The sequence below is a fragment of the Dermacentor variabilis genome, chromosome 9 (assembly GCF_050947875.1).
Source record: "Dermacentor variabilis isolate Ectoservices chromosome 9, ASM5094787v1, whole genome shotgun sequence".
Lineage (NCBI taxonomy): Eukaryota > Metazoa > Arthropoda > Arachnida > Ixodida > Ixodidae > Dermacentor > Dermacentor variabilis.
In genome coordinates this window covers 89,143,059-89,169,713 of record NC_134576.1, presented here as the reverse complement: position 1 = coordinate 89,169,713, position 26,655 = coordinate 89,143,059, and the positions used below count along the sequence as shown (strand labels likewise).

At 51.9% G+C, this 26,655-nt stretch overlaps 3 protein-coding genes across 10 annotated transcripts in view; 2 read left to right on the top strand and 1 right to left on the bottom strand.

Annotated features, from left to right (window-relative positions):
• The window catches only part of AdamTS-A (ADAM metallopeptidase with thrombospondin type 1 motif A), a 383,945-nt gene that overhangs the window by 70,282 nt on the left and 287,008 nt on the right, over positions 1 to 26,655 (bottom strand). For 5 of the 6 annotated variants that reach the window (XM_075668702.1, XM_075668703.1, XM_075668705.1 and 2 more), the window contains exon 4: positions 8,197 to 8,393. In XM_075668702.1, the coding sequence (XP_075524817.1) occupies positions 8,197 to 8,393 (197 nt within the window). Of the gene's footprint in view, positions 1 to 8,196; positions 8,394 to 26,655 lie in introns of those variants that run through there. The other variant, XM_075668708.1, reaches the window with a different exon arrangement.
• Positions 12,647 to 16,283, top strand: LOC142557102 (uncharacterized). Its single transcript, XM_075668712.1, has 3 exons — positions 12,647 to 12,810; positions 13,457 to 13,905; positions 14,627 to 16,283. Exons 2-3 carry the CDS (start codon positions 13,478 to 13,480, stop codon positions 15,357 to 15,359), a joined length of 1,161 nt encoding a protein of 386 aa, XP_075524827.1. The 5' UTR covers positions 12,647 to 12,810; positions 13,457 to 13,477; the 3' UTR covers positions 15,360 to 16,283.
• LOC142557101 (uncharacterized) lies at positions 16,340 to 25,673 on the top strand. 3 transcript variants are annotated; one of them, XM_075668710.1, is made up of 6 exons: positions 16,343 to 16,832; positions 17,934 to 18,025; positions 19,087 to 19,388; positions 20,981 to 21,252; positions 23,520 to 23,599; positions 25,279 to 25,673. In XM_075668710.1, exons 1-6 carry the CDS (start codon positions 16,590 to 16,592, stop codon positions 25,451 to 25,453), a joined length of 1,164 nt encoding a protein of 387 aa, XP_075524825.1. In that variant the 5' UTR covers positions 16,343 to 16,589; the 3' UTR covers positions 25,454 to 25,673. The 3 variants fall into 3 exon arrangements, with proteins under 3 accessions (XP_075524826.1, XP_075524824.1, XP_075524825.1); XM_075668711.1 differs by lacking the exon at positions 19,087 to 19,388 and having other exon boundaries at positions 16,340 to 16,832; XM_075668709.1 differs by lacking the exon at positions 23,520 to 23,599 and having other exon boundaries at positions 16,340 to 16,832.

Genomic DNA, 26,655 nt, shown 5'->3' with positions numbered 1-26,655 from the left:
CACTACCGGCACACGTACGGCATCAAAATGTTCCTGTTGGGTTAGGTCGTCCAGTGCTATAGAAAAACGCTTGTTGAGATGTACTGAATTACGAGTCCGATCAGTGCGCAGGAGTTTCCAGCGATGCGAATTGCCGGGAGGGGGTCGCGCTTAGGATGACGTGCCGTCCGGGCTACGTGGACGGTTGGTTTCTTGGAGTTTCTTGAAATTTTCTTTGAGAGACCAAATTGTCCAGCGATTACTGACGTTTAAAAGCACATGTCAATAGCGACTAATCAGTTGGCGTAGTAAGACGGGGCATTGTGAAATATAGATAGTCGGACGTTGGTTCTTATCGCAGCTCTGCTTATTCCTCCGTGAGAATGCTAAGGATATAAGGGGGTATGCTCACGCCACATGCAACTCCTTGGCACACTTAATTCACAAAAGGTAAAATGAAACGTTCGGGCTATTGCCGGCATGGCATTGCAAGGCCAGATCCACCCGCAGCAAGCATAATCCTCCTCCTATGCGCATGCGAAAAGGGTACAGTTGAACAAGATCAAGAAACTAGCACCTCGACCCCTCACATTACTATATTATGAAAGTCGACAGACTGGTAAAGTTTCCTTCATCTACGCCTGGTGTTTGTCTAATTCAGGCTCAAAATCATCGTTATATCCCATTCTGAGTCCAATATAAGAAAAAAGTCCCTCCCAGAGATCTCCAATCATCTCTGTCCAGCATCAGCCGAACACTATCTTACTCCAGCATGTTTCCTAATGTCACGACAGCGCCTACCCTTCTTTCTGCCCTCCTCGACTGCGCTTTCCATTCTGTTATCCTTATAGACCACCTGGACTGCCTGACTCCGTCTCTATCTCTCTTGTTCTCAGGCAGAAGCATGCCGCTTTCTTTATTTGTCTTTTCTATTATTAAAATAAACCAATATCTGCCGCGGAAGTTCCTTTCAAAACGAAAATAAAGCATCATGTTCAAGGTACATCTCACCAATAATGCATCGTAGAAGAGCGCTAAGCTGGGCAAATTGGTATGGATTGCGCAGTGTAGGTAATCGGCGCCCGGGCAAACACAGGCTCAAGCGAAAGAAGGGCTCGGGCAGTGAAGTGTCTTTATCGTAAAATACAAAGACGCCAAATAAACGGACACACAAGCGAAGATAACGGGACAGGGTGACAGCAAAGTGTCGTGTCTACTCTCGTCACGTGTTGTCCGTGCGTCGGTTCCCCCATGCGATGCAACCCGTAGACTGCATACGCTCGCTTTCAATCTGGCTCACTGGGAACTTCGCGCGCTAAGTAAGCGCTGAAATTTCAAGTGAGGAGAAATGGGGGTGGGAGGGCTGTGCCACGGCAGGTATAGAATACTGGCTGCCAAAAAAAAGAAAACGCGCGAGCGGTTCGTCGAACTCACCGTAGTGAAGCGACGGGCACGAGTTATGAGGGTTCGCTTTTGGGCACTCGCGCATGCAGCCTCACTCTTCCGTCACGGCGTGACGTAACTCCGAGAGTTTCAAGAACGGCCCCAGACTTGTCTATTTACTTTTTTTCTCTTTTTTTTTTTGTTCAGGGGTGGGGGTTACACCGTCACAGAAAGATGCCGGGCGAAATAATTCGCGTCAGAAATAGACTTGGGAAGAAAAAAAAAAATGACTCGTGCCGCACGGGCAGGAGAGATTGCATTCGGCGAGAACAAAGAAAATTCAATGAAACCGAAAAAAAAAACGGAGACAGAGAAGCAATCACTGCTAGAGTGAGTCTATGCTTTCAGCCGGACCATGCCAAATGGGCTTTCGCTGACGCCGACGATTGACAAATAAACAAGCAAGTGTAAGCCTAAACACGACGGCTGAAAAAAAAAAAAGAAAGGAGGGGAACGCCGGAGAGATTTACGCAGAGACGAACTTGCCACGCGGGCCTCTTTCTTTCGTTGCCTGTCGGTGTGTTTCGGACTGCGACCGATCCTTCTCGAAAGTATATGAAGCATCTCGAAGACTGGTTGTGACGCAACGGGCCGGGCAGGCGCAGGCGCATCCATAAACCCGCTCGTGCAATGAAGCATAGTCACTGGCCGAACTCGATGCGCGAGACGCGTGAGACAGAAACGTGAGAGAGAGAAAAAAAAACAAATCAGAAGTCGGCAGCAGACGACGCGACAGACGACCGAATTTGTGACGAAGACCCCACGGACACTATTCTGGGACGGTTCTTCAAGAGCCCGGGCGGGTACGCAGAGCCAGAGCGGTGGTCTCGTCTTTCGGCAGAGACGAGACAGGTTGCATGGGATAGGGGGGGGTAAGAGGGGATGAGACACTAAATCATTCAGGGGTGTCCCCCAACCCCCTCCCCTTCACGGTCGCGCGCGCAGCAGACGACGGCGGGTACAACCAGACGGCCACTGAGCGTTGGTCTCATCTATCTGAAGGGAAGCGAAACCTATGGATCGCTTCAGCCAATTAGAAATCAGAACTAGAATGAGGGCTCGCGTCCGCCTCTGATCGCCATCGGCGCCACGCCAACTGAACGGGGGATTCACGGAAGGACTAGTAGTGCACAGTGGTCGTGCCCTAATGCTTCGTGAGAACAGGCAGCCGACTCTCACTACTTACTGGCTGACACGATCCACTAGCGTTTGCTGTGCGGCGCTGAGTCGGTGAGACGGAGCAGAGAGAGAGAGGGGGGGGGGGGGGGCGCACGGGGTTCACTTTGCCAAAATGCGCGGGGCTAGCGTCGTTGTTTCTTGCTCGGGCTAGCGCTAAGTTAGTCTCCGGAATGCAGACACCGGAAGAAGCAAGGATTCCAGAGATCCCTCTTTCAGCCGGTGAGAGCTGTTTCGGGGCATCGAAATTAGGCTTCGCGGGGCCGACGTCATTCGCGCCGCGGCGACGTCTTTCAAGAGTCTACGAGGTTTGCAGGAACTATTTCTGCGTAGGAAATTCTAGCACAGTTTAGAATTCGGGTCAAGCGAAATGTGGGCAGAACGCGCGCATTCCCACATGAGCTCGCGGACAACATCTCTCTCGCTCGCTCGAAGCTGGGAGTTCGCGAACCACCTTACGCTTCAAAAGGCGGTCGCTAATTAAAAACGCAGTCGCTTCAAAAGTACGTGTCGCATTACTCCTGATCACTGAGGAGTGTTAAACGTGAATCCAAACCACGGCACAGGAGTGTGCCTTTGCATTTCGCAGGCATCAGCCGGCGACCTCGTGTTCAGCAGGCAATATCACCGAGTCGACGCATGCCTGTTCCTCAGCAGCCACTGCACGCGGGTATGTGATATAGTGCGGCGTTTTATTTACATTTCAACGCTATACTACACTCGAAACCGCGACCTCGTTGTTCGACACCAAAATACCATAGTCACTGAACCAAAATGCAGCGGGCATAGCCTACCGCTTTGCATCAACTGTACACGAAAGCGCGGTGCTTTATATAGACGCGCACGCTCAATGCACCTTTCATTGCTTCAACACTGTGTCGAGCGCGTCGCATCAAGCCAGTCATAAAACTTGTACAAAATTTTCGTAAATCTAAAACGAAAACTGAGAATCATAAAAAAAAAGGAAACCGGACAAGGAATGAGCTACCATGTCCACGACAACGAGAGATAAATGCTGACTTCAATGAAGAGCTGCGGGTGTTTGCCTTCAGGCGAATTGGCGTGGGCGCTAATTAATAGAGTTAAAGTATACACAATACTAAAAAAGCGGTTGTTCTTTCTTTTATTTTTGTTTCGCCTTCAGCACCCTGCTTTAGCTTGGCATTCCGCGCAGTGGTGACACCTCGGTCTTCTGTCACTTGCGCCGGCATTTGACGTCACGGCAAAGACGGATGGGCGCCTTTATTTATTTCTGTCGAAAAAAAAAGATTTTCGCAACAGTGTTTCGAAGACACGCGTGAGCCAGCGAAGCGTTCTCTAATTGTCGCTGCTAATTAATAAAAGAAATTCGTTAGCTTGCGACATGTGTTGGGCAGTGGCGTACTCAAGGAGGGCGGGGAGGAGTGAGGGGGGCGGACACCCCGGCCATGTGTCTCGCGACGCCTCTGCTCAGAAAAAAAAAAAGCTTTCTGGCTAAACCACTGGTGCTAGGCGCTACGTTTCGGTGTACTTGCGGAAAAAAAATTCATAACAAAGGCAGCGTGTGACACAACCGCGACGTTGACAACGGGGAAAGTCAAGATACAGAGCGTTCGCTCGGCGTATCGCGCCAGCATTCCTGCTGATCCACAGGCGGCAACGGAACTGTTTTTACTCAAGCCACGAGTTGGCGGCTGGCCAGTGTGTTGTGTGCAACTGTCCTCTTGCAAGAGACACAAGCTAACGCAAAAAGGCTTTATCGCGCCAACAGCTCACGCACCTGCGTAATCTTGTGTGATCCAAAATTGACTTTTTTGTTTAAAGTACGGCGAAATACGCCGCCGGAATTCAGAGCAAAAGGCGCGCCCCTCAAAACCGGCCCAGGATCGGAGGCATTATCCTATCCTCTGTTACTGTGACAACGGTAGGACGCGTTGCTCTCAGAACCACTAATATCGTTGCCGATGTGGTCTGCCAGACAGACGTAAAACTCGCCATGTCATTTATGCAACGAGCCATCTTATTTGCCATGCCTGAACAAACAGTTGGTCAAACTGCATGTACGTAGATAGATAGATGTAGCCAGGGGATCAGTTGGGATGGTCGAACACATGCCTCCTCCACCGTAAAAAGTTGTGCATGCTTATTTATGACGTGCCGTGCGTTTCTTTACGAACCACGCAATGCAGCACCGCACAACTGCTAGTACTGCTGGAAGCTTTATCGACTACCTTGCATTGGTAAATTAGTATGTGACGTTGCAACTTCTGTTGCACAAAAAAGACAACTAAGTTAAACGTGCAGCAATCTCCTGACGTCACGGACACATAAGAAACGTATCGACTGAGCACGTAATTCAAGAAAGGTACTATCGCTTTAGTTTTCTCCGCTTAGAGGCAATTCGTTTCTTTTTTTCGTTCTTTTTTTTCACAATTGGGGATAGCCCTGAACGAGTAGGCCGCCAGTCCAATCATCAATAAGCGTCTTTATCTTGTACCACATTAAACAAAGACTAACATTGATCTGTTTAGCCTGCCAGAGCATTCTTTCAAAACCACACCATTAATCTTGCACAGAAAAGGTGGTTAATACTCAAGAAAGAATGGCGCGATCACACAGAGGTCGAGTAAGAAAAACACGAACGTGCGAAGGTTGACTGCTGCTGGACAAAATGATGGCCAAATTTTGCGTCCTTGAACTTCGCACGAAATTCCCGTGGTAGAAACCTCCGTGATCCATCCGACTTTACAGAACGAAGCTACGCAAAAAAAAAATAAAAAACTCGCACGAGTTCATCAGCAAGCTTCGCAGACTCGCAGTTTCGGTAGATGCGTGGCACTACAGTCACGTGTCGAATGACAATTGCTTCCTTTCGCGAACCTTCATCCACCTAGCGGACTTTCCACGTAACTTATATATATATATATATATTTCATATTCAGTGTTCCTGTGTTTCGAGTTGTCGACTAATTAGTCCTCGCGCTGCCATCTCTCTTAGCCTCCTGGTTTAGCTCTGACGGTAGAGCGACCGACCCGGGATACAGTTGGTCCTGGGCTCGATCCCCGGACCGGGAAGGCTTTATCTGCAACTGTGAGAAGCTTTCGTTCTGAGAAACCCGGATTGAGTCTGCCCCTGCAGCTTCTTGCTGCAGTCGGGTAGCGAATGACGATTCTTCCGTTTCATGAACTTTCCTCCGCCTAGCTGGCTACTGCAGAACTGATTCTCCTAACCGAAACCTTAGGTCTGTTAGGCCACTGTCACGTTGCCGTTTACAAGATATGTTCACGTATATATGGCGCCTTTGTCGAGGTGAAAATTTTGAAAGCTAGCTAGGTTGAGTGAATAGCTCATTTACGACGTAATGGAGCCATTTTCGTTCAATCCATAAACGTACTAGTGCCGGGAAGCTGCCGCCGGGGTATGTGACGTCACAGCGGGACGGTGCGGGAGCTTCAAGGTGGTGTCTCCACTCGTTTATTGCTTCCGGGTCATCGCTAGCCTCAACGAAACCTCCTCCTCCTCCTCCTCACGCAGTAATAGCGGCCTTCTCGTTGTCGCAATAGTGCAGTTTACCGGCACAGCCGAACAGAATATTCAGCCGTAGTGTTTGTTCCATAAAAGGAAGCTTTAGCTCGGGTGCGCTTATCTAAATACATATAAAAAGTGAATTGGTTTTTCTCGGCAACCACTGCGCCAAATTTTACGAGGTTTGTTGCACTTAAAAGACATCCTTAAAATCTAGTGACTGTTTGTTTCAAATTTCTGATTGAGACCGTCAATGTTTTACTAAAAATTGGCAAAAATCGCAAATTTTCAGGAAACGAAACTACCAAGTTTACAACTCCGTAACTAAGCGAGGAAAAATTATACCACAATTCTGTGAAATGCATATAATAATACATCTAAAGCGGTCAAATTTGACACGTTACACATGAATAAAAAAATTCAGCAATATGGAAATACAGCTTTTGCAGAACCCTTGTACATAACGCAACAAGTTCACGTAATGTATAAACTGACATATTGAATTAGTCCGCTTTGAATTATCTAATGGATGCCGTTTACGAAACCACGATATCTGTTCTTGGCAGAGAGCTGTTCATTTGTAAACTTCGTGCTTCTATTCTTTTTTCGAACTTTCGAATTTTCGAAAATTCTTTCAACGAAATTCGGGCCCTAAATCGAAATTCCGCTTGCAACAGTCACTAGAACTCTCTCTCTCTCTCTCTCTCTCTCTCTCTCTCTCTCTCTCTCTCTCTCTCTCTCTTAAATTCAACAAATTGATTGAAATCGGTCGAGCGGTTATCCCAGAAAAACGTTTCTGCGTTTTACACGTTTTTGAACGGTCGGAGTTGGGCCCGAGCTAAAAGCTTCCTCTTACGACGACGCCAGCGTTCGCCAGAAACACACATTCGGCGAACCCCTACGTGTCACGCGTACGTGGCTCCTCGCACGGCGACTAAGGGCCAACGCGGCCACGTACGACTAAGTTCGAAAGCGTCGTTTCAGTCGCGCCCAGCGCAGGGGCACAGATGCAAACCGAAAAGCCGTGACGCAAGCCAGCCTGTCGTTTCGGGAGAGACGACGCCGCCGTGACGCAACCAAACCACAACAGGAGCAATAAGCTACGCCGCTCGTGGCGTTACTGACAGTTCGACGGCGCGCGCGCGCCGCTCTTCATACGTCAATCCCGTTGGGCCACGTCCAAAAATGCTGCTCGCGCGCGCCTGTCAGGGCGGCGCATATCGCTTTTCGCCCCGCGGTAACTTTTCTCCCCGAGCGCTACACACAGAGAGACCGAACCGGCCGCCGAGAACCCCGCCGTCCTGTCTCACACGCCGCGTGTGTTAAGGCCTCCACTTAACTGGTTTCGAGAGCACTGATGGATCGCCCTGGTGATTGATTATGCTGATGAATGTTGGTGCTCGCTGCTGGACCCGGTTAAGAACCCGAACCGCAGAGCTAGTCCGAAGAGAATGAGCGTTTCAATACGCCCGCCGATTGGCACGGAAATTGGGAAATTTAAAATTAAATTCTGGGGTCTTTCGTATGCCCAAGCCACGAAGTCACGCCACCGTGGGGGACTCCGTATATTAGGTTTGACCACCTGGGGTTCTTTAACGTGCATCCAATGCGTAGCACACGGGTGCTTTTGCATTTTGCCTCCGTCGAAACTTCACCGCCATTCACTTAGGCCAGTCAATTTCATAAAGCGCAGTATAACGCCCGCGTTGCTTCGTAAGCGTGCGATGCACGGGACCATTGTCCAAAGAATATTTGTCTTGCAATATGGTATACGATCCATCCCGCTGAACACCCTCTGAAGAAAAGCTGCGTTGGACCTTAAGACGACGACAAAAAAAAAACGCAAGTGTGATCAGTACATCTAGTTTGGCGAGTCGGTTTAGCACCCGACGTCGTCATCGCCACGAAAAAAAAACACACGAGTTCGATCGACCTCCTCAGAGTAGCGCGAATCCCACACGGACTCGCGCAATTGCCATTACAAATAAGGAAACGAGAGTCGGGCTTCGGTAAAAGCCACCTCTAACCTATAGAGGCGGCACGGCACAAAGTCTGCGCACGGCGGGAAGGGAATCGGAGAGTGAAACACTCACCGCAGCCATGAGCGTGAGTATGTAGTGCTTGAGGTTCTTGCCGTGGTAGCGCGCCATCTTGCTGTCGGCCGCCACGAGCACCTCGACGTGCTGCTCGAGCGAGTAGGAGCGCTTGCGACGGCGGCGCCGGTGGCTGGCGCTGCCCTGCTGTTGCCGGTGGTGACCGCTCCACGAGTTCGACGGTTCGCCATCCTCATCTGCTGGGCCGGAAAGAGAGAAAGCGCGAGACAGTGTGAGGGACCCAGCGATTGTATAGTTCGCTTCAAAAGTGTATGCAGTTCGCACTGGACATATTTTTACGCGGTAGGCACTACGGTAGGGGTGTGTAACAACGACAATACATTGCAACCGACACGCCTTCCAAACAGGGCGCAATTGGCTGCCGCCGCATCCCTGGCACCTGACAGTAGAGAGCTTTCGATTAGGGGACATAAGCGGCTTGCCTACGCAAGAACTACGGGTGACGGTACTGCGCATGCGCAGGCGCGATCTTGCGTGTCTGCGCATGCGCAATCCGCGACCTTTAAATCTTGCGTACGCAAGCCGCTTGTATCCCCTAATCTAAAGCTCTCTAGTGTTTGGCTGCGGAAACGCAGTAGAGACCCTTGCTCCTGTGCATTCATGTTCGCAGCAACTTGGTCACGCGCTCCTTCGGTTGCGACAATACGCGCCACATGTGCGAGGTCACTGAAAATTTTGATTCGCGCAGGCGCACAGAGCGCTGACAATGGCCGTGGTACACGCGCTAGTTGGAGCTGTCGTTGTCCTCCTCGTTGTTGTGAATGTTTGATGTATATTGCGCGTACCCACGCTGGGAAATTGGCCAGGGTTTCTCGTGGAAGCAACACCGAAAGACATCAGATGCTCCTCGAACTATCGTATATATCAGTAATAAATAACCACAACAGAATGGGGAGAGAATAGAATTTGTTGATAGGAAAGGCCGAAAGGTCGACCTGAGCTAGTGCGCTCTAGTGTGCTACTGTGCACTGGGGAAGAGGGAAGGAGAGTGAATGTATCGGGATGGACGATGATGATAAGAGAAGTGGTGAGTGCTTATGAGTGGTGAGTGCAAAAGACAGTTGCCTTGCTAGAGCCGCTCGTCGAGCTTGGTGTTCTGCAGAAACTTCAATAACACTTTAGTTGCACGCATTGAAGTTGCAGTGTCAGGCCATGGGCCGAGGATAGCTTCCTCCAACAGTGGTTGCCTGCCGACGCTGGCTAGGAAACTTTCTAACGTCCTTCGCTCCACCATATATACTGGGCAATTGCAGAGTACCTGTTGTTGAAAAGCCAACAGTGCGACGAACGACGGAGCTTCTGACCAGCGTCGTCTTCGTAGTTTGCACGTCTTAGTCATACCAGTCCCTCTGATTTGGTAATAGTAAGTCTCACTGTTTTTCACTGCTGCTGCATTGAATGTTCAATTACACCTCGCGTGACGTTTCGCCCACTTGCGTTATGTCGACAGGATGTATCCTTCGCCATCACGCCGACTTGTCTCTGGACATGTGTCACGCGCTCCGCTACAAAGAAAAAGCGAAGTAAAAAGAAAAATTTGCGAATTGCCAACTCCAGCCAGCGTGCGTTGTCAAGGAAGCACGAGCCAAAGCCGACAACGATGTAGCTCAGGCAGTACAGAGCATCGGACTCGGAGGTAGAGGTTGAGGTTTCGGATTGGAGCTCGATCTGACGACAAGGTTTTCTCTGCTTCGTTACCCGACCCCTGGATAGTGGGAATGTTCGGTTAAACTTGCTCGGCGTAAGACTCTTACGCTTACGAAACGGAGAACTTTCCTCGCCTCCCACGCGTGCACGCGCACACACAAACACCACAGACTGGTGCAACCAAAAGGTTCTGTACCCCGATCGGCAACAACTTACGCCACCTCACACCGGCGCCGTCCGTCGGGAGAAGGCGCGAGACGTCAACAGCACGCGCCGAAAGCACAGCTGCCGCTAGAGCGGCATTGCACGAACCCCCCCCCCCCCCCTACGAAGTGACCTCCGTGCTTGACCGCTACTTCTCGCGTTACGCAACAACGCTGCGAACCGGCGTCGGAAACAGCCGACGAGTCGACGCGTTGATCCCGCCACGACAAGGCGACCCAAGCAGCCAGGATCCTTGGCAAAAGCCCTGCACACGTGTATAGCGCTAGCCATACACGTGACCTTCCCGCACTGGGCCGGTGTGCGGGTTCACGCGAAACCCCTTCGGTCATGGTCGGTCACCGGTGCAAGGCTATGCCGCCGGAGCTCGGTCTGCCCCACGTGCTAACCGTGAAACATTTACCGCTACTTATAATGGCAAAGCCTTTAGCACAATTCAAGAAGACAGGGACGTAACGGAGATACAGGACTGTCTCTGTCTTTTTGAATTGCGCTAAAGGTTTTGCCATTATGGGTAAACCGTGCAGACTAGTCCAAGAATCACCCTTGTTGATTTACAGCTACTACAAGTGATCCTCCACTGTCGCGTAAGGAGCCCAGAGTAACTCCAGCCGGGGTAACGAAGACGGACACTGCCGATCTTCGCAACGTCTTTACAACATGTTGGTGTGAATGCAGCCATATTGCGGATCTTACGGCAGTATGGACGTTGTATTGTTTCAGTGTTGCCTGCCTGAAAGCGCGGCTATAGCTACTGGTCTGTTCGGATACAGTTCTCGTGCTTCTTACTAAGCACGATTTGCGTCATTGCCCCGTCGATCTTTTCCTTCCGGCGTAAGCGACGGTACCTAGACCGGAGAGCGGCCACGTGTTCCGAAATTCCACTGGGGAAGTCGCAGTGCACGCATTCCTCCTGCGAGTCTACCGAGGCACAACCTGCCACACACCGTCTACGGGGACCAGGAGAAACGGCGAATCGCGAATAAAGTTGACAAAATAGTGAACACATTACCTAAGAAGCGTCAGTTGCTTTCCTCCCTCGGTTCAACCAGCAGCGCAAGCTGACGTTTTGCCACGACCTATTTAATAGAAGTCATCGTCCACATGGCGGGAGATGTACGGTGTCAATATTGCAGCGCGAACCTCGTCCGCGTTTGAGGTCCTTCCCCAATTCTTTTCCTTATTTTTAATTTTTGTTTCCTTTTTTTTTGCATACAGCCTTCAATTTCTCGTCAATCCGCCAAATTGAGTACGAACGCCTCTTCTAGAAAAAAGATCAAATCAATTTAACCAGCGTATATATGTTTGCGTGGCTGGACACACATGAGACATTTGCTTAAAACGTATTTCAACGAGGCAGGAAGAGTCTATTGGGAAAGAAGTGGGCACTCACTCACCTACTGACTCACTCACTAGCTCGTAAGAGAATGGTAACGTGAAGATAACTTCTAATTTGATGTTTGGTTTAGGTTTCCTCGACTAATGGCGCACGTCCACCGTGGAGGATTGGCCCAGAGCAGGATGGCATTTACCAGAAGAAACAAAAACGTGTTTGGTTATTGCTGAAAACAACGGAAAATTGGACAAACAACCAACGAGCAGGGGGATGATGATTATGATTTTCTTAATACGGCACATACCACAGAGAACAGGCCAAGGAGCGGGCTGTACAATTAAAGTAAGATACTATATGAATAAATAAAGGTCAATATAAATGTTAGGAATAAAAATCGAAGATTAATCTTGCAGGAATAATTAAACGTGAAGGAAATAGAACTGCGAGTTTTGCGTGACAACCTTCCAAAAGTTAGAAGAACGATAATATTCAATCATCGCAACCAACCTTCTTGTGTTCCCTGAGAAATTGAGTATGACAAAGCAAACGCCCCTGTAGCTGAAGCCCAGATCTGAGGCGGAGGCAAAGAGTGTAATTTGGGAAATCAATGGTATTCCGAGTTTGTGAAGCGGGGCCTCGTGATGTCCTTTCCTTTGTAGCAAAAATCGACGACAGAGCAACAAGAAATTGCAGAAAAGGAACTGCGTCAGATAAGTCCTGCGCAAATAAAAAGATTCACTGTGAAATGCGGCATCGCAATCTGGCCAATGCAACCTCATACTGACGTGATGGAGACCACCGAGAATTCCAGGGGAACAGCACGTGCTGGAATTCCGACAGTATTGTTTGCTTTGTAGCTGGGCAGAATTTTCTGTACCTTGCCGGAGTGACGAACGCCGTAGCCGGCAGAACGGAGACTACCGGGCCACGCAAGGATGCATTCGGCGAGAGAGCCAGCCCATTTCATTTAAAATTATTCCGCAATGGATCCGGTATACCCGAATAACGTTCACTAGCTGTAAAATTTGGAGGGCACTGAGCAACCAAATGTCCGCCGTATTTCCGAGTCGGTTCTCCCAGTAAGCGCCGAGCACACAAACAGCGAATGCGTTAAAATAACATAACCTGCTAAAATTCATCTTCCTCGACCATCAACATCGCCACGGGGGAACGTGGCGCTGTTTCCGCTCGCGGCTTCGTTTTTCCACGAGCTCCGCGTTCCAAACCGGACCTTGCTCGCATCGCACGCTCACCGAGGCTCACCGAGGCCGCTGTGGTTCCTTCAGACCGCTTTCTTGACGCACTTCGGCGAAGCCGCTGCAGCAGCAGTGGGAGGCGCTGCCTTAGCGAGTCGTCAGCTTACAGAAGGAGCACCGGCTCGTATACAGGTGAGCGCACTTCCGCTTCCTGCGCAGTCACCCTACTAGAGTAATCTTGGTGTCGTTTTGCTGCCTGGGATAGATTGAAGCGAGGACGCCGAGATGCGTCTGGTATACCCGCTCATGTCAAGCTTCATTAGTGGTATTTAGTCGACGTCGGTTGAAGAATACAGGCTGGAGGGCAGGTTCGCGAGCTATATGCAGATTGTCTAACCACTTGTGTACAAGAAAGCCACTGATCCCTGCGAATCCTGGTAATAAAATCTGGCTTTATAGTAAATTCAATCTGAACACAATTATACGACGGCGAGGATAGGGAAATAAAAAAGGTGACGCATCTTTTATAACGACATCGGCAAGGGAACGCTCCTAAGCCTGTCAAGCTTCTGTTATACCGAGCGCACCTGCGGATTTCCTGACGTCTTCCAACCCATCCTGGCTCTTCGCCGACTCACGTCCGACTAGCTAGCGAACACAAAACTTTCTAGCGAGGGCCATCGTATTACAGTGGGGTCTCCTTTATGTTCTCAGTTTTTCTATAAAGAGCTACATCTTCCGAGTATCTATATTTACGATAGGGTACACAGTGGCTTTACCTGAAAGTCCAAATACCGATAACACGTTTCCTAAATGGGATGTGACATAATTCCCGCAGAGAGAAACGTCAACGGAAACCATGAAGAAGACTACCAGCAAGCCGAAACAGGAAGGTGAGAACCAAAGGCACGCGCAGCCGCCGCGACAGCCACAGCCCAATCCGAAGCCGCAGCAGCAGCAGCAGCAGCAGAAGCCCGCAGCGGCAGCGGCGGCAACTACACCCGCGGCGCCAGCGGCGGCAACTACACCCGCGGCGCCAGCAGCGCTGGCGCAAAATGAGTCCAGCGATAGCGCCAGCACTTCAACGTCGAGTTCGTGGAGCATCACGCTGAACGAGTACGGGACTGGTGCCGTGGACACGACCAGCACGTCGAACAGCACGGCGGCATTCGAGACCGGAGGGCGCAAGGCTGCGCGTAGCAAGCGCAGGCGCGGCGACACCCCCTACCCTCGTCGCCGGAAGAGGTCTTCTTCCACCGACACCGAAGTCGCAGCAGTGCCGAAGAGGTGAAATCGGAGCGGCTGATACCCTATAGTAAACATACACGCCGTGCGAACAACAGCACAGAAAGTTAAAGCAAACGCTAAGGTGCATTAAGGCTCAGCTTGTTTACCCAGGTTTTGTAGTGTACCGCGAAATCCTTGACGCTTTATTTATCAACTGCCCCAGCCTCATGGTTTATTAAACCAATCTTGAGCTTCCAAAACAGTACCTACGCGGCGTACAAGGTTCCTTATAGCAACTCCGACGCATGTCTTAGCGTAACTACCTTATGGTAGTGGATATACGCATTGTGTGTGTACTATATGCTAGTGCAATGACGTAACAAATAACAGTTGCTATGGCGAGGCCTCCGAGTCCCGACTTGTTGGCCGCGACCAAGTTCAGTCTCTTCCTCCTCTTCCGTCGCGATGTGGATACGACTGTGGCGCTCTAAGCCGAAGTGTCGCCAGTCCACAAGTGAGCTGCGCACAGTTGCCCTCGTAGAATATAGCCTTTCTGCCACAGGGAGTAAAGCTAGCAGGCTGGTTCGCCTCAGCACGACAGGCCACTAAGTAGTTCGTAAGTGCCACGTACGCTTCGCCGATCCCACACAGGCATCGTTGGTTCTCCCTTTCCTTTCTCAGTGCTTTTCCTCCCTTCGCACCTTCTTTCAGCATATGATAACAAACAGAACACGTGTCTACTCCTCCCCGCCTTTCATTTCTTCGTTCTCTCCGTCGACAGCCGCGGCAGCAAGTGCTGGCTGTACTCTGTGGTGGCCATCGTGCTGACCATCGCCACGGCCAGCGCCATCAGCGTGTCGCTGCGCGCCGCCGACGTCGAGACGGACGATTCGCTCGAGTACGTCCTGGCCAAGCAGGCGACCACCGCGCGGCCGCCGCACTGCGGCTGCGCCAACGGCAGCACCACGAACGCGGCCAATCCCGGCGCCGCACCGCGCGGCCGCCGCCGCCGCCGCCTCACCACTTCCGAACCGCGTCGGCGGACATCGACCGAGATACTGGACGGGGGCGCAGCCGGCGGCAACGCCAGCGCAGTCGAACGCCCGGACGGTGAGTATGCCGTGCCGGACGACGGCGCGGCGCGGAAGGTCACCCGCAAGGCGACGCGGTCACTCGTCGCGCACAAGATCGGGCCGGGCCGACGAAAACACGGCGCCGGGCCGGCGTCGACCGCGTCTCGAACGCCACCGAAGAACCACACCGGCACGCGAGCACCAACGCGTGATGTGCCGACGCGCGCGAAGCGGGGACAACCGAACCCCGCAACCGAGGCGCGGCCGACGCTCAAGCACGTCGCGGCAACGAACGAAGAGACCTCGAAGGCGACTCCGCGGCGCTCGAAGACGGTGGCGTACGTTGAGCACGGAGTCGAGGAGGTGGCGGACTGGGAGCAGGAGAGGAAGCTCGTCGACGGTTACGAGGAACGGCATCAACCGCCGAGCGCTGCGGCGTAGCGGGGCGCCGGGGAGGCGTCGGACGAAGTCGGCGCCTCGAGCGCAGCAGCGCAAGATGCCGCCGCTGATGCAGCGTAACTGGGGGCCGACGCAGCGAGAACCGAAGAACAGCGGCGACGCGTGCAATGCGGAGGGCCCACACCGATCGTCACGACGCCCGACACGAATATTATTAGGGGCACCGTGCGACCGTTATGAGCGCGCGCGGCGGCAGTGAACAGATTGTTAATAAAGATAACTGGCGAGATTCTATAACGTGGCGTCCTTGCAAAGGTGTCCGCTAGGTTTGGTACACTCCTCCAATATCAAAAGAAATGCAAACCTACACTGCATACGGAAGTAACTCCCAGGTGGCAGTATAATGCTTGAGCGACCCCCCGGTTGTGGTTGGCCCCCCGGGGCCAACCATACGAAGACATTGTCCAGGGTCCAAAGCGTTCCGCTCCTGCGTCGGCAGCGGATGCCCGTCGTCTACATTAGACATATCCCGGGACAAACACGATTCGCCAAAGTGTTCTTAAATGTACGAAATTGAACGGCGACCAAGCTGAAGACTACGAGCCATGGAATATTGACAACACATTTTATAAGTCACGGTTACAGTACCTCTACGAAACCGGCTTGCATGCTTATATTTACCTCCATTATGATGCTATGTCGCGTGGCAACCCAAGTGAAACAAAAAAATGAAGAAGCTTGACGCTAAGTTCGAAATAGCAGAGCTAAAACAAAGCTGACCCGCGTGCCACGACGGTTGCGTGCTTCCTCGTCGTCTTCGCGACGTCTTTCGTAAAGCATCCGCAATCTGTCGTGAGAACACCCGTGTGCTTAGATTTAGGTGCACGTTAAAGAACCCCAGGTGGTCAAAATTTCCGGAATCCTCCACTACGGCGTGCCTCATAATCAGAAAGTGGTTTTGGCACGTAAAACCCCAAATATTATATATTATTATTAATCTGTCGTGAGTAAGCCAGAAGGGACCGCGATCGGCGATCGGCACTGCCATCGGCATTCGGCAACGCGCAGAACGCGCACACTTCTCGCGCCGCACACGCAGCGCGCGAGCCAGCGTTCCGGCTATAAGGTTCCAGCCGCTGGGGACACGTAGCCATTTCGTTCGATTCGTCGGTCTCCTCGGACGCAACCGGGTCCCGAGCAAGCCGAACCGACCCTCACGAGTTCGAGAGCCTCTACCCCTACCTACCCGCAGTCCGTCCAGCAGCGGCCAGGATGTCCATCGTCATGGTGGGCCCGTTCCCGGGCCCGTTTGACAGGACGCACTACTCGGACTCGTCCGGCGAGCACCCGACGGGCCAGTCGTGCCCACCCGAGGCTCGAGCCCCCGCGCTGCGCCAGCCGGGACCGTACCTCGGCATGCTGCACGAGCAGGAACCGTCCGGGACGCCGGGAACACTCCACGACGGCGTGGCTTACAGCGCGGTGATGCAGACTGACATCGGAGCCCCGCCGCCGGTATGTGCTCGGCTCCTTTAAGGTTTCCGACCGCATTTAGTCTACGATTGGGGCGAAGCTCACTACGCAGCAAATCCCTCTAACGCCTCTAAATGATCATCTCATATCCCTCTTGTATAGGGTTAGGCTACCTTACCTAACCAAAACGATGTTGAACTAGTCTAACGGAACCCCCAATAAGAAGGATTGAGGCTTTATTTACGGGCGTCAGTAGGATTTGCCATGAATTAAGCCTCACCCCTAAAATTATAGTCGCCGAGATAATACCTGATAATGCAGCACATTGCTATTATAGCTCCCTCAGCCCGCTCTACGCGCCAGCTTTTCTCCTATCTTTCCCTTACCCGCACTGAAGGATAGCAAACCGTACGCTCCCTATAAAGGGCTGCAGAAAGTAATTACTGCCTTTACCACAATCACTATTTCTCTCACCCTGCCATTCCTCTTTGCTTTCTCTCTCCCGCTCCAATGAGAGTGGGGCAGTGAGCAACTCCTACCAATGAAAGCATTGTTGCTCTGACCAGGGCCGGTATTTTCGGACGGTAACTGCAGGACATATTTTCACTTTCGCGAGATTTCGCAAGATTTCACCTGACAGGTAGCGTCGGCGTCTACGAGCCGCAGCGTTTCTAGCTTCACGCCAAGCGCGCTGCTTTGTTAGCATAGTTTGCACACAGGAACGCTGTTGCCCGTACACCGAACGCGCCCGGCGTATAGACCCATGAAATCTCGCAAACCTGACCGAAAGTGATCGCCTGCAGTGAATACCACTCCAGAGTCCTTCCCTGAGGAAGACATATTAGTAGTAACAGCAGTAGAAAACTTATTTTTATTATTTAGTTGGCTTTTCCTACAGGATGGCGCTCTCAGACGAAAGCCTTATTTACTACTACATCCTGGCTGGCCCAGTCGATCAGTTTTCACTGACCTTCTGGGGGATCTTTTCTCGGACGCTACCACCCGGACAGAATTTCCCTTTCCGCGAGATTTCTCGAGAATCAGCACCGGACGCATCATGCACACTAGGGTGGCGCAAACGCGAGAAAGCTCTCGTTGGCTCTCGTGAGGCAACAACTGAATAAGCACGGTTTCTACGCGCAGGCGTACATTCCAACGTGGCAGGAGCCGCAACCCGAGACGCCGCCAGAGCCTCCCAGACCAGATCGCGCTGCACCTTCAGCGAAAAGCAAATGGTAAGTACGTGCGAGTATGGCGCCGTCTTACGGCACCGTGCACGCTCGATATTTCGTGCGAAACGCGTGCGTCAATGTTTTGGTCCGCTATGCCAACCAAAACTGGTCGTACCAAACCACCGAATGCAAAAATATTCGCACAGCACATTCGGCCCTATCTTCCGGTGCACCGTCCGACGGACGGGTTACACCGTGCGACGCAGGTGCGATTGGCGCGGCGATTACTGTGCGCCGGAACAACCAAATCCATCGGACGTGTTGGAGAGATGACCGCTTGCACCTCTGAAGAACGTGTCTCAACCTTGTTGGGATGTGCTGGAAAACTTAGTCGTACACGTCGGAAAGTAGGCGGCTGAAAGGCGCTCTGAAGTAAGAAAGATTCGCACCACAACCATCCGCTTCTGTTGGAAAGTGTTATATGCCTGTTCGGTGATGGTGTTCGTATGCCCGGCCCCATAACACCAACCGCATTCGATAAGTATTCAACGAGATCTAACAGTAGTAGTGAAATAAACTTGCCAGCACTGGGGTTCCTGAAAGGTCTCCCTACAGAGAAATGACGCGAGTTCAACTCGCGTCATTTCTCTGTAGGTGGTCAGGATCCCGCGAGAACAAGCATGTTTGGCATTACCGACGACCAACTAAGGACGTTTCAGGACCGCAATGGTCTTGAAACGAAAAAATATCAATGCCCTTCGACACTGCGAAAGATGACCGGCCAAGCTGTGTATGTGGGCACCTTAATGGCGAACTGCATCTCCGTCGCGGGTCGGCCTGGTATTGCACTATCTTCGGGATCGGCCCACGTATGGGGAGTTTCGTGTCTACACACGGACTCGATCCTGGGGGAATTAGCCCTTAGCAGCTTCGCTGTAGTTTGCTGTACAGTTGGTAATTACGTCTTTGTGTTAATTAACTACTAAGGGAACTAGCCCTTAACAGCTTTGCTTGTAATGACGTGCTTCCTTTCACGCTGGTTCACCCCAATGTAGGCAACCCTTCTACAGTCAACGTTTCGTCGCGTAACAGTTTAAACTCGACCCTCCGTTCTCGCGCGCCAGCTACGCCCTGCTGCGCCGCCTGGCGGTGGCCGCCCTGGTTCTGGCCGTGGCCGCAGTCGTGGCGGGCGCGGTGTCCCGGGGCGTGCGCGGCGGCGGCGGCGGCGGCGTCAGGACCGACACGGCGCCCAACAAGGCCGGAAACGCGGCGGTCAAGTCGGCCAACGCCACGGGCCGCAAGAGCGCCGCGTGCCCGTGCAGCGAGTCTTCCACGACCCACGCGACGCCCGCCAGCGCCGAGGGACCTCGCGGTCACCGCCCGCCCACGGCGCCAGGAGCGGCGCGTCACCACAGGCACCGCGGAGGTGAGAGAGAGGGAGAGTTTCGTAGATGTATGCAAATCTGGACAACTTGCACATCAAAGGCGGCAAAGCGGCATAGGGTATGGTGAACGAACCCATTGCAGCCCAAGCAAAACAGACGGACACAAGACCGGACACCCGAACCATGACGCAATCGTACCAGGAGGCAACGGATTGCGCCAGTGATGCACTTGCGCGTGACTAAGTGGAAACGAAACGCGTCTGCTTTTCTTCCTGTACTGAACCAGCGCACAAGCGCATTCTTATCGAACGTTTTTCTCGTAGTCCGTAGAGCGACTTATGGATCGGTTCGAAGTGCAGAGCCTGTCTTGTGTCCGCTGTCTCTGCTCTATTCGCGCTACAGTTGCATCAACGAACAACCGACTAGCCGAAGGACGCGTTATGCCGAGTTATTCTGCATACGGCACTACTCACACGCGTCAGAAGACATTGTGGCCTTGCGTGCCACTGTCCAATGTATATATATACAGCCCAAGACTCCGCGAGCGCTTCACTAAATATCCAGTGCATTCCTTTCGCTACACCCGAGTCTTTCCGGACGCTTCACTACGTCCGAGCTCAGCAAGTCTAAAGTCGGATACCATTTATCCACAGTTTCCGACATAGCAAGCGACGCGTTTTCTTGCTGTATTCTGCACCGGCTATACCGATGCCAGCTGCGTGTTACGTCGCCCCGGTAATGTGACCGCTTCGGGGCTGCGATGCAAGCTGCGTTGCTGGCTCTTTGACATTTGATACCGACCACGCTGCCGCCCCGCATAAAAACCGTCGTGAAACACCCCTTTCAACGGCTTCGCTTTAATATCATCGGACAATGATTGTGAACGTCAAGCGATAGCTTCCCTGTAGACCTCCTTAGACATGCTGCTGGAGACAAGTATTGGTGAGCTCTGTCGGCTAATGCTATGGAGCCTAGCCTCCGAGATCGAGAAGCGCACGAACCGCGAGATCTCGGGGGCAATGAATAGGGGCACGTAACCTATCTGTTTGTGCATCGCGGGGGGTACAGTCTTCAGCTCCGCCGTGAGATTAGGCGTGAAACAGCGCTCGTGTTATTAGTTCTTTGTGTTACTTCTTTGTTTGGAAGTGCGCTGCTACAGGCCATCATGAGACACGTTTATGTATTCTTTCCTTGCACCTTTGTTTATGCCATCAGACAAATACTGTGGCTTTGTGTTTTTTATCCTATCCTCCTTCCCCTGAAGTGCAGAATGCTAGGGTCTTTCATTTTGATCCACCAGTGTCCTGGATAAGGCTCTGAGATGTAAGCTAGTAAGCGCTTGTCTAAATTGTCTGCACGCCAGTGTCGTGTTCCCACTGGCGTTATCCGTTGGCGAAGATGTACGAACTAGACCAAGATTGTTCGAGTACACCGGGTGTCCCAGCGTTAGGCAAGCTCTTTAAAAAAAATCTGGGGTAATATGTGCGGCTATAAGAACCTACACCGTGTAACATCATTCGTAAAAAAATTCAGAAAATAGCAAGGACACCTCATACAATTGGGGCTATATAGCTTTACGCATGACAGTCGTCGTTACGCAGAACGCCGTCGTAATTTTTTTTCTTTCGCGCAGGGACCAGCCACGGCCGGAAGGCGGGCCGGTCGTCGCCGTTGTCATCGTCATCGTCGCCGTCGTCGTCGTCGTCGACGTCGTCGTCACCGGACGCGACGACCGAGGCCCCGTGGCAGACGACCGAGGCCGCAGAGCGGGAGGTGCCGCGCGAAGCGGCGCTACGCGACGTCGGCGACTTGACGCCGTCGGGGCAGCGCACCGTCCCGACGACGTCCGAACCAACGCGGACATCGGAGGGCGCCGCTGTCACGGCGGCCACGTCGACCTCGCAGGTACCGGCGCTCGTTCTTTCGTTCTTGTCCGTTCGTTCTTGTTCCGTCGTTCTTGTTCCGTCGTTCGTGTTCCGTCGTTCGTGTTCGGTCGTTCGCGTTCGGTCGTTCGCGTTCGGTCGTTCGCGTTCGGTCGTTCGCGTTCGGTCGTTCGCGTTCGGTCGTTCGTGTTCGGTCGTTCGTGTTCGGTCGTGTTCTTCGTTCATTGCTGAAAACAAAATTGAAGGCCGCTTGAGCTCCGCCTTTAAGAGTGGAACGCGACAGCGTTCGAAGACCCCTTACTGCTTCTCGTGCTTCCCGGCAACTGCAGCTTGCGGTAACTGTAACGTTTACCGGGAAACGTTGGCTGCGAATGCTATGCACAAAGCCGAGCTTTCTGGTAGAAACGCGGCCTCTTGCGTGGGGCAATCCCCTGATATTGTTTCGCAGTTTTAATATTTCAGTATGAGGAGAGCATAAAGGACATGCGCTGTCGGTGTCTTATTTTTATTTTTTATTACATTTCTTTGTGGACTGCTGCTCCCAAAATTACGAGGAATAACTTTGTTAAGAATAAAAGACAAGGTATGAGCAACTTCGGTGATAAGAGTGGCTGGGTGTGCGTGGTTAGGAATTTGGTTCAAATTTGTTTTTGTCGAAGCGACGTCCAACGCCGACGCGGGACGGCGACGCCGGATTTTCTGTGATATGGGCTCCTTTAATGCTATCGCGCTAAATCCGGCGCCAACCAATGTGAAAAAAGAAACTGCCGTTTAATAAAAAGTTGGCTTTTCGGCCCCTCACGGGAGCCAATTCACCGTGAACAAGGCTTCTGTGTAGGGGTAACATCATTCTTAAAGAATTTTTTTTTTTTTACCTTGGTCGGCGTCTATCTCCTTTCTCTTCTATCGTGTATCCATCAACCGAGGCAGTATGCTTTGGTGTTCGAATTAAACGAGTTTTCCTTTCATAAAAAAAGGAATAATTTCTCGCAGAGACTTTTCAGTCGTACGAATTAAGCGAGAACCGATTTAGCCGACGTCGAAGCAATGGGAGTCGAAAAGTATCGAAGGCAATGTGCAATATAGGCTCTAATGCACGAGGACTCTAGGGAGGATATTCTCGTGTCATTGATTTGTTTTTCTTTTTTTAACGATGACCGCTTTCCCGGGATGTCAGTGTTGTCGAGTCGAACACTCGACAACACTCGACTCAAGACGCGTATCTGCATCCGTATCTTTTTCATCGTTGCTACAAAGATGTACTGGGTATCCGAAAAGCAACTGAAGTGAGAAAACGAAACAAAAGTGTGGCGATAGCGAGCGTAATCGCAATTTCGCGTGAGATATATTAGTGCAAGATATATAGTTCGTCTGTTAACGTCTGTGGGGTGCATTCAGTTGAATGACGGGTGTACCAGGAACAACGCAGGCTGCAGGGGCTACGCACAACCATTAACCCTGCGCACAGAACATACAGCTGCAGCAATCCTCCACCGACAGCTTAAACGGCAATTCTCAATGTCCATTGGTCTTTTGAATATAAGTTTTGAATAAGTTCTGAATGTACGTTATCTTTTGCACTCTGAATATTTTTGTCAAGCAATATGGCTACAAGTCATTTAGTTTTCCTGACAACGAATTTTAGATTGGTTGCGTTCCCGACTCGTGACTTTCTTTATTGGCCACCCTGTGCTTGTGACGTCAGACTACGCCGCCACTGTCGCTGAAATCGCCGCTGTCTAGTTCGGAAAATCTAAAAGCTTCCTGTGTCATCGGGAGACATCCATCAGCCTCGCTTGTTTGGCGTTAGCGCCATGTGCACTGTGTGTTTAGCATGCTTTGTGCGTGTTTACATTTTGATAGGGTAGGACATGACGTCATCGACTCATCCTGATGTCAGACGAAACAGCTACCCGTTTCGGTTTCGTCCATCTCGTTTATTGGTTATATAATGTTACTGATGAATATCTAAGCAAATTGAACCACCCTACCTGTGACAGGACTGTCAATGCCGTTTTAAAATGACAATGTCCTGATATGGATTAAAAACAACACAGGAGTCACCCTTTACGAATGCGAAGTGTCGTCGCATGCCGACATGGCATGAAGCCGCCGCTGGACGTTTGGCGCGTCGCCTGTAGCGATCGCCATACACTGGCGTAATTGAAAATTGGGGAAAGAAAAGGCATTAGGGGTCCGCGTTTCCGCTGCACGGTTACTTTTCGGACGCGCCCTGCTTGAGCGGCGGCGAGATGTCGAACGACGCTGATCGTGCCGAAATCTTCCCAGGCGGCGGCGGGGGAGGCATCCAGCCTGACGGGTGCTCCCGCCGGCGAGGCGACCGGACGCGACGACCTGGGCCGCCAGAGGTGAGAGGGCAGGTTTTGCGTGGGCCATCAAATTTCAATCACGCGGCCTCTCTATGGATTTCCAACGGGTCACTAGAGGAAAGTTAAGATCAACTTCTGGGGCTTTACCTGCCAAAACCACGATTATTACGCATGCCGTAGCAGGGGAGGGATGCACTCTGGGTCAATTTTGACCCCCCGGGGTTATTTTAAGGAGCACACAATGCTCGGTATACGAGCTTTTTTGCACAAAAAAAAAATCGCCTATGCCGCGTGAGCCATTCGGCAGCAAGAGCACTCGGCAGAATCTCCCAGCAGCCGCGTTCAATCACGTCCGGAAGGGTTCACGTAGAGAAAGCTTTGCCTTAAAACTGCGTATACACTGAGCTGCGGGTAAATGCCAATGTTTACCCAACTGGTTCGATGAAGCAATAACAAAAGAAAAAGACGCGATAAACTTACACTACACAAAAGCAGCTGCTATAGGTTCAGAATAGCTAAATCCCTCAACCACAGCGCTACAAATCAAACAAAAGGCACACGTATAAAAGAGACTATTCGGTTGAGAATACCGCGCTGTAAATTTCGCGACTTGGATGTCCGAGTATAGATACGGCTGCTCACAAGCGTTGGAGAATGGACAACTGGGCTAATTGGTTTACTCGCATCTCGAAACGACAAAAGCGCGCAAAGACGAGAACGAAGAGAGTGGACAGGACGAGGCTCTTCGTCCTGTCCACTCTTCGTCTTTGTGCGCTTTTACCAAGCAGCAACGCGCGGATACCGTTCCAGTTCGCGACGACACTACACAGGCGCGCTCTATATGCAAGAGATTTCACTACAGATGTTATCGCGTGGGCTCGCTAGACAACGCGGCCGCCCTGGTATAACATTACGTAAAGTCGACACACTTGTCTAGTAAGGGTTACATACTGGATCCCAAGAGAAGGGAAGCGTAGCAGGGGGCGGCAGCAAGTTAGGTGGACGGATGAGATGAAGTTCGCAGGGGCAACATGGCCACAATTAGCACATGACCGGGGTAGTTGAAGTATGGGAGAGGCCTTTGCCCTGCAGTGGGCCTAGCCAGGCTGGTGGTGATGATAGCACTTCGAGGCTGGAGAGGACGTAGGCGCACTACCGCTCAATTCTCGCCGTCTTTTTTATTGCGAAAGCAATACTACGCCCGGTCTAACCGCTCGTCGCGTATGCCGTGGCCCACACAGAGCCGGCGCTACGCTTGGCAAGTGGCGTGACGTCAGCTCTCTCTGTTGTGCTATGACGACGCTTGACGTCAGCTTGCTCCCCGCCGCAGCTAGAAGGGAGGCGCTCCTAGCGTGTGTCGTGGCCCCCGAGCCAGCGCCGCGCCTAACAGGTGGTCTCTCCGTTGATATGACGACCTCCGGCCTTCGCAATTCAACCAGGTTTAACCAGAGCTAAACCACAGCCCCGATGGTCATTAAGGGTTACGGACTGGATCCCAAGGGAAGGGAAGCGTAGCAGGGGGCGGCAGAAAGTTAGGTGGGCGGATGAGATTAAGAAGTTTGCAGGGACGGCATGGCCACAATTAGTACATGACCGGGGTTGTTGGAGAAGTATGGGAGAGGCCTTTGCCCTGCAGTGGGCGTAACCAGGCTGATGATGATGATGATAATGATGATGATAAACCACAGCCATTTTTTTTCTGTCTTTCCCTCCCACAGCGGCCTGGAGTCCGCGCTGACGGCATCGCCCGCTGCGGCCGTCTCGCTGGCCTCGTCTGCGGCGGACGCGACTGCCGAGGTCGGCTCCGTGCCGGTGGCCAAGACCACCGCCAGCACGGACCTGCCCGAGGTGATCAACGAAGCCGACGCCCGCACCGACGTCCAGGAGGTGTAGGGGGTCGGCCAGGCAGAGGGTGCGGGGCCCGAGCACTCCGTGAAGACCCTGCGGTAGCGGCTCGGCCCCGCGGTGAAGACCGCGTCCGTCTCGGCGCCGGTCAGCGGCGGTACGGCTGCAGTGTCGGCCGGCCAGGAGGCCCGGCTACCACGGCCAGCTAGCCGGGCCTCGTTGATTTCGTGTTATATTGTGTTGTAAATATACTTTATTACTGCGTCAATGCTGCCTCGCTCGATTTACGATCACCCATCGCCGCCCGCTGAAGCGCAAGTACGGCGGGCGGAAAACATTTAACGCGGGATACCTGCAGATACGTATACTTATCAATACGACATAGCCGCTTCGGAACCGCTGCAACGACGTCAGAACATGACTCGTCTTCCACATATCTAGGCAACCACTGCGTCTTTGTGGTTTTCGACTCCGGAACCGCTGAAACGACGTGAAACGAAACACGGACGCCGGTGTCTGCGGTTCCAAGGCTATAGTGTTGCACGCCACGAAATGTGTCGTTTCCATTTTATGGGTCTGCCTTGCATATGTGCTGTCCGCCATTGCAAAGGAATCGCCTATATCCCAACAAGTCCCGATTAATCGCGTACGGAGGTCTAGTGCTGCGCGCGACAAGATCAAGATGCTGCGAACATCTTTTGAGGCGCCACCATTAACAGGCTTCACAGGCGACCAAGCACGCGGATATCTACCGCGCAGACTCTAAAGCCAACGCTTCGAGATTACACGGGCTTCACTTGATCGCGGCGTTCTTAATTATCGTAGCTTCGGTAAAGGCTAAGCTACCTTCACATCAAATTAAAACGGTTATCTTCATGCACGGATGTCGATTACTTCGGTCATACGTTCTCCTCCCGCCTGTTCAACTATTTATAGGGTTAGGCAAGCCAATGTTGTGTTGAACATTCATTTCATTAACTAATGCATTCTTTTTGCGTGAATAACCGTTGCTTTTACTAAAGCGAGGTTAGTCGGCAGTCGGCATTTAATGTAGTTTCAGATGACAAAGTGCTGAATGGCACAATCTTGCACTGGCGTTTTGATACAAAGTACTTTTTTTAGTCCTGTCAGCTTCTTATTACAAGAGTAACAGGGGACACAAATTGTGTGAATAAATACGCATGAGCAAATTTTATGCTTACGGTGCTTGATCCGAAGTTTTTCAGCTCGCGTAACTCTTTTGTTTAAAC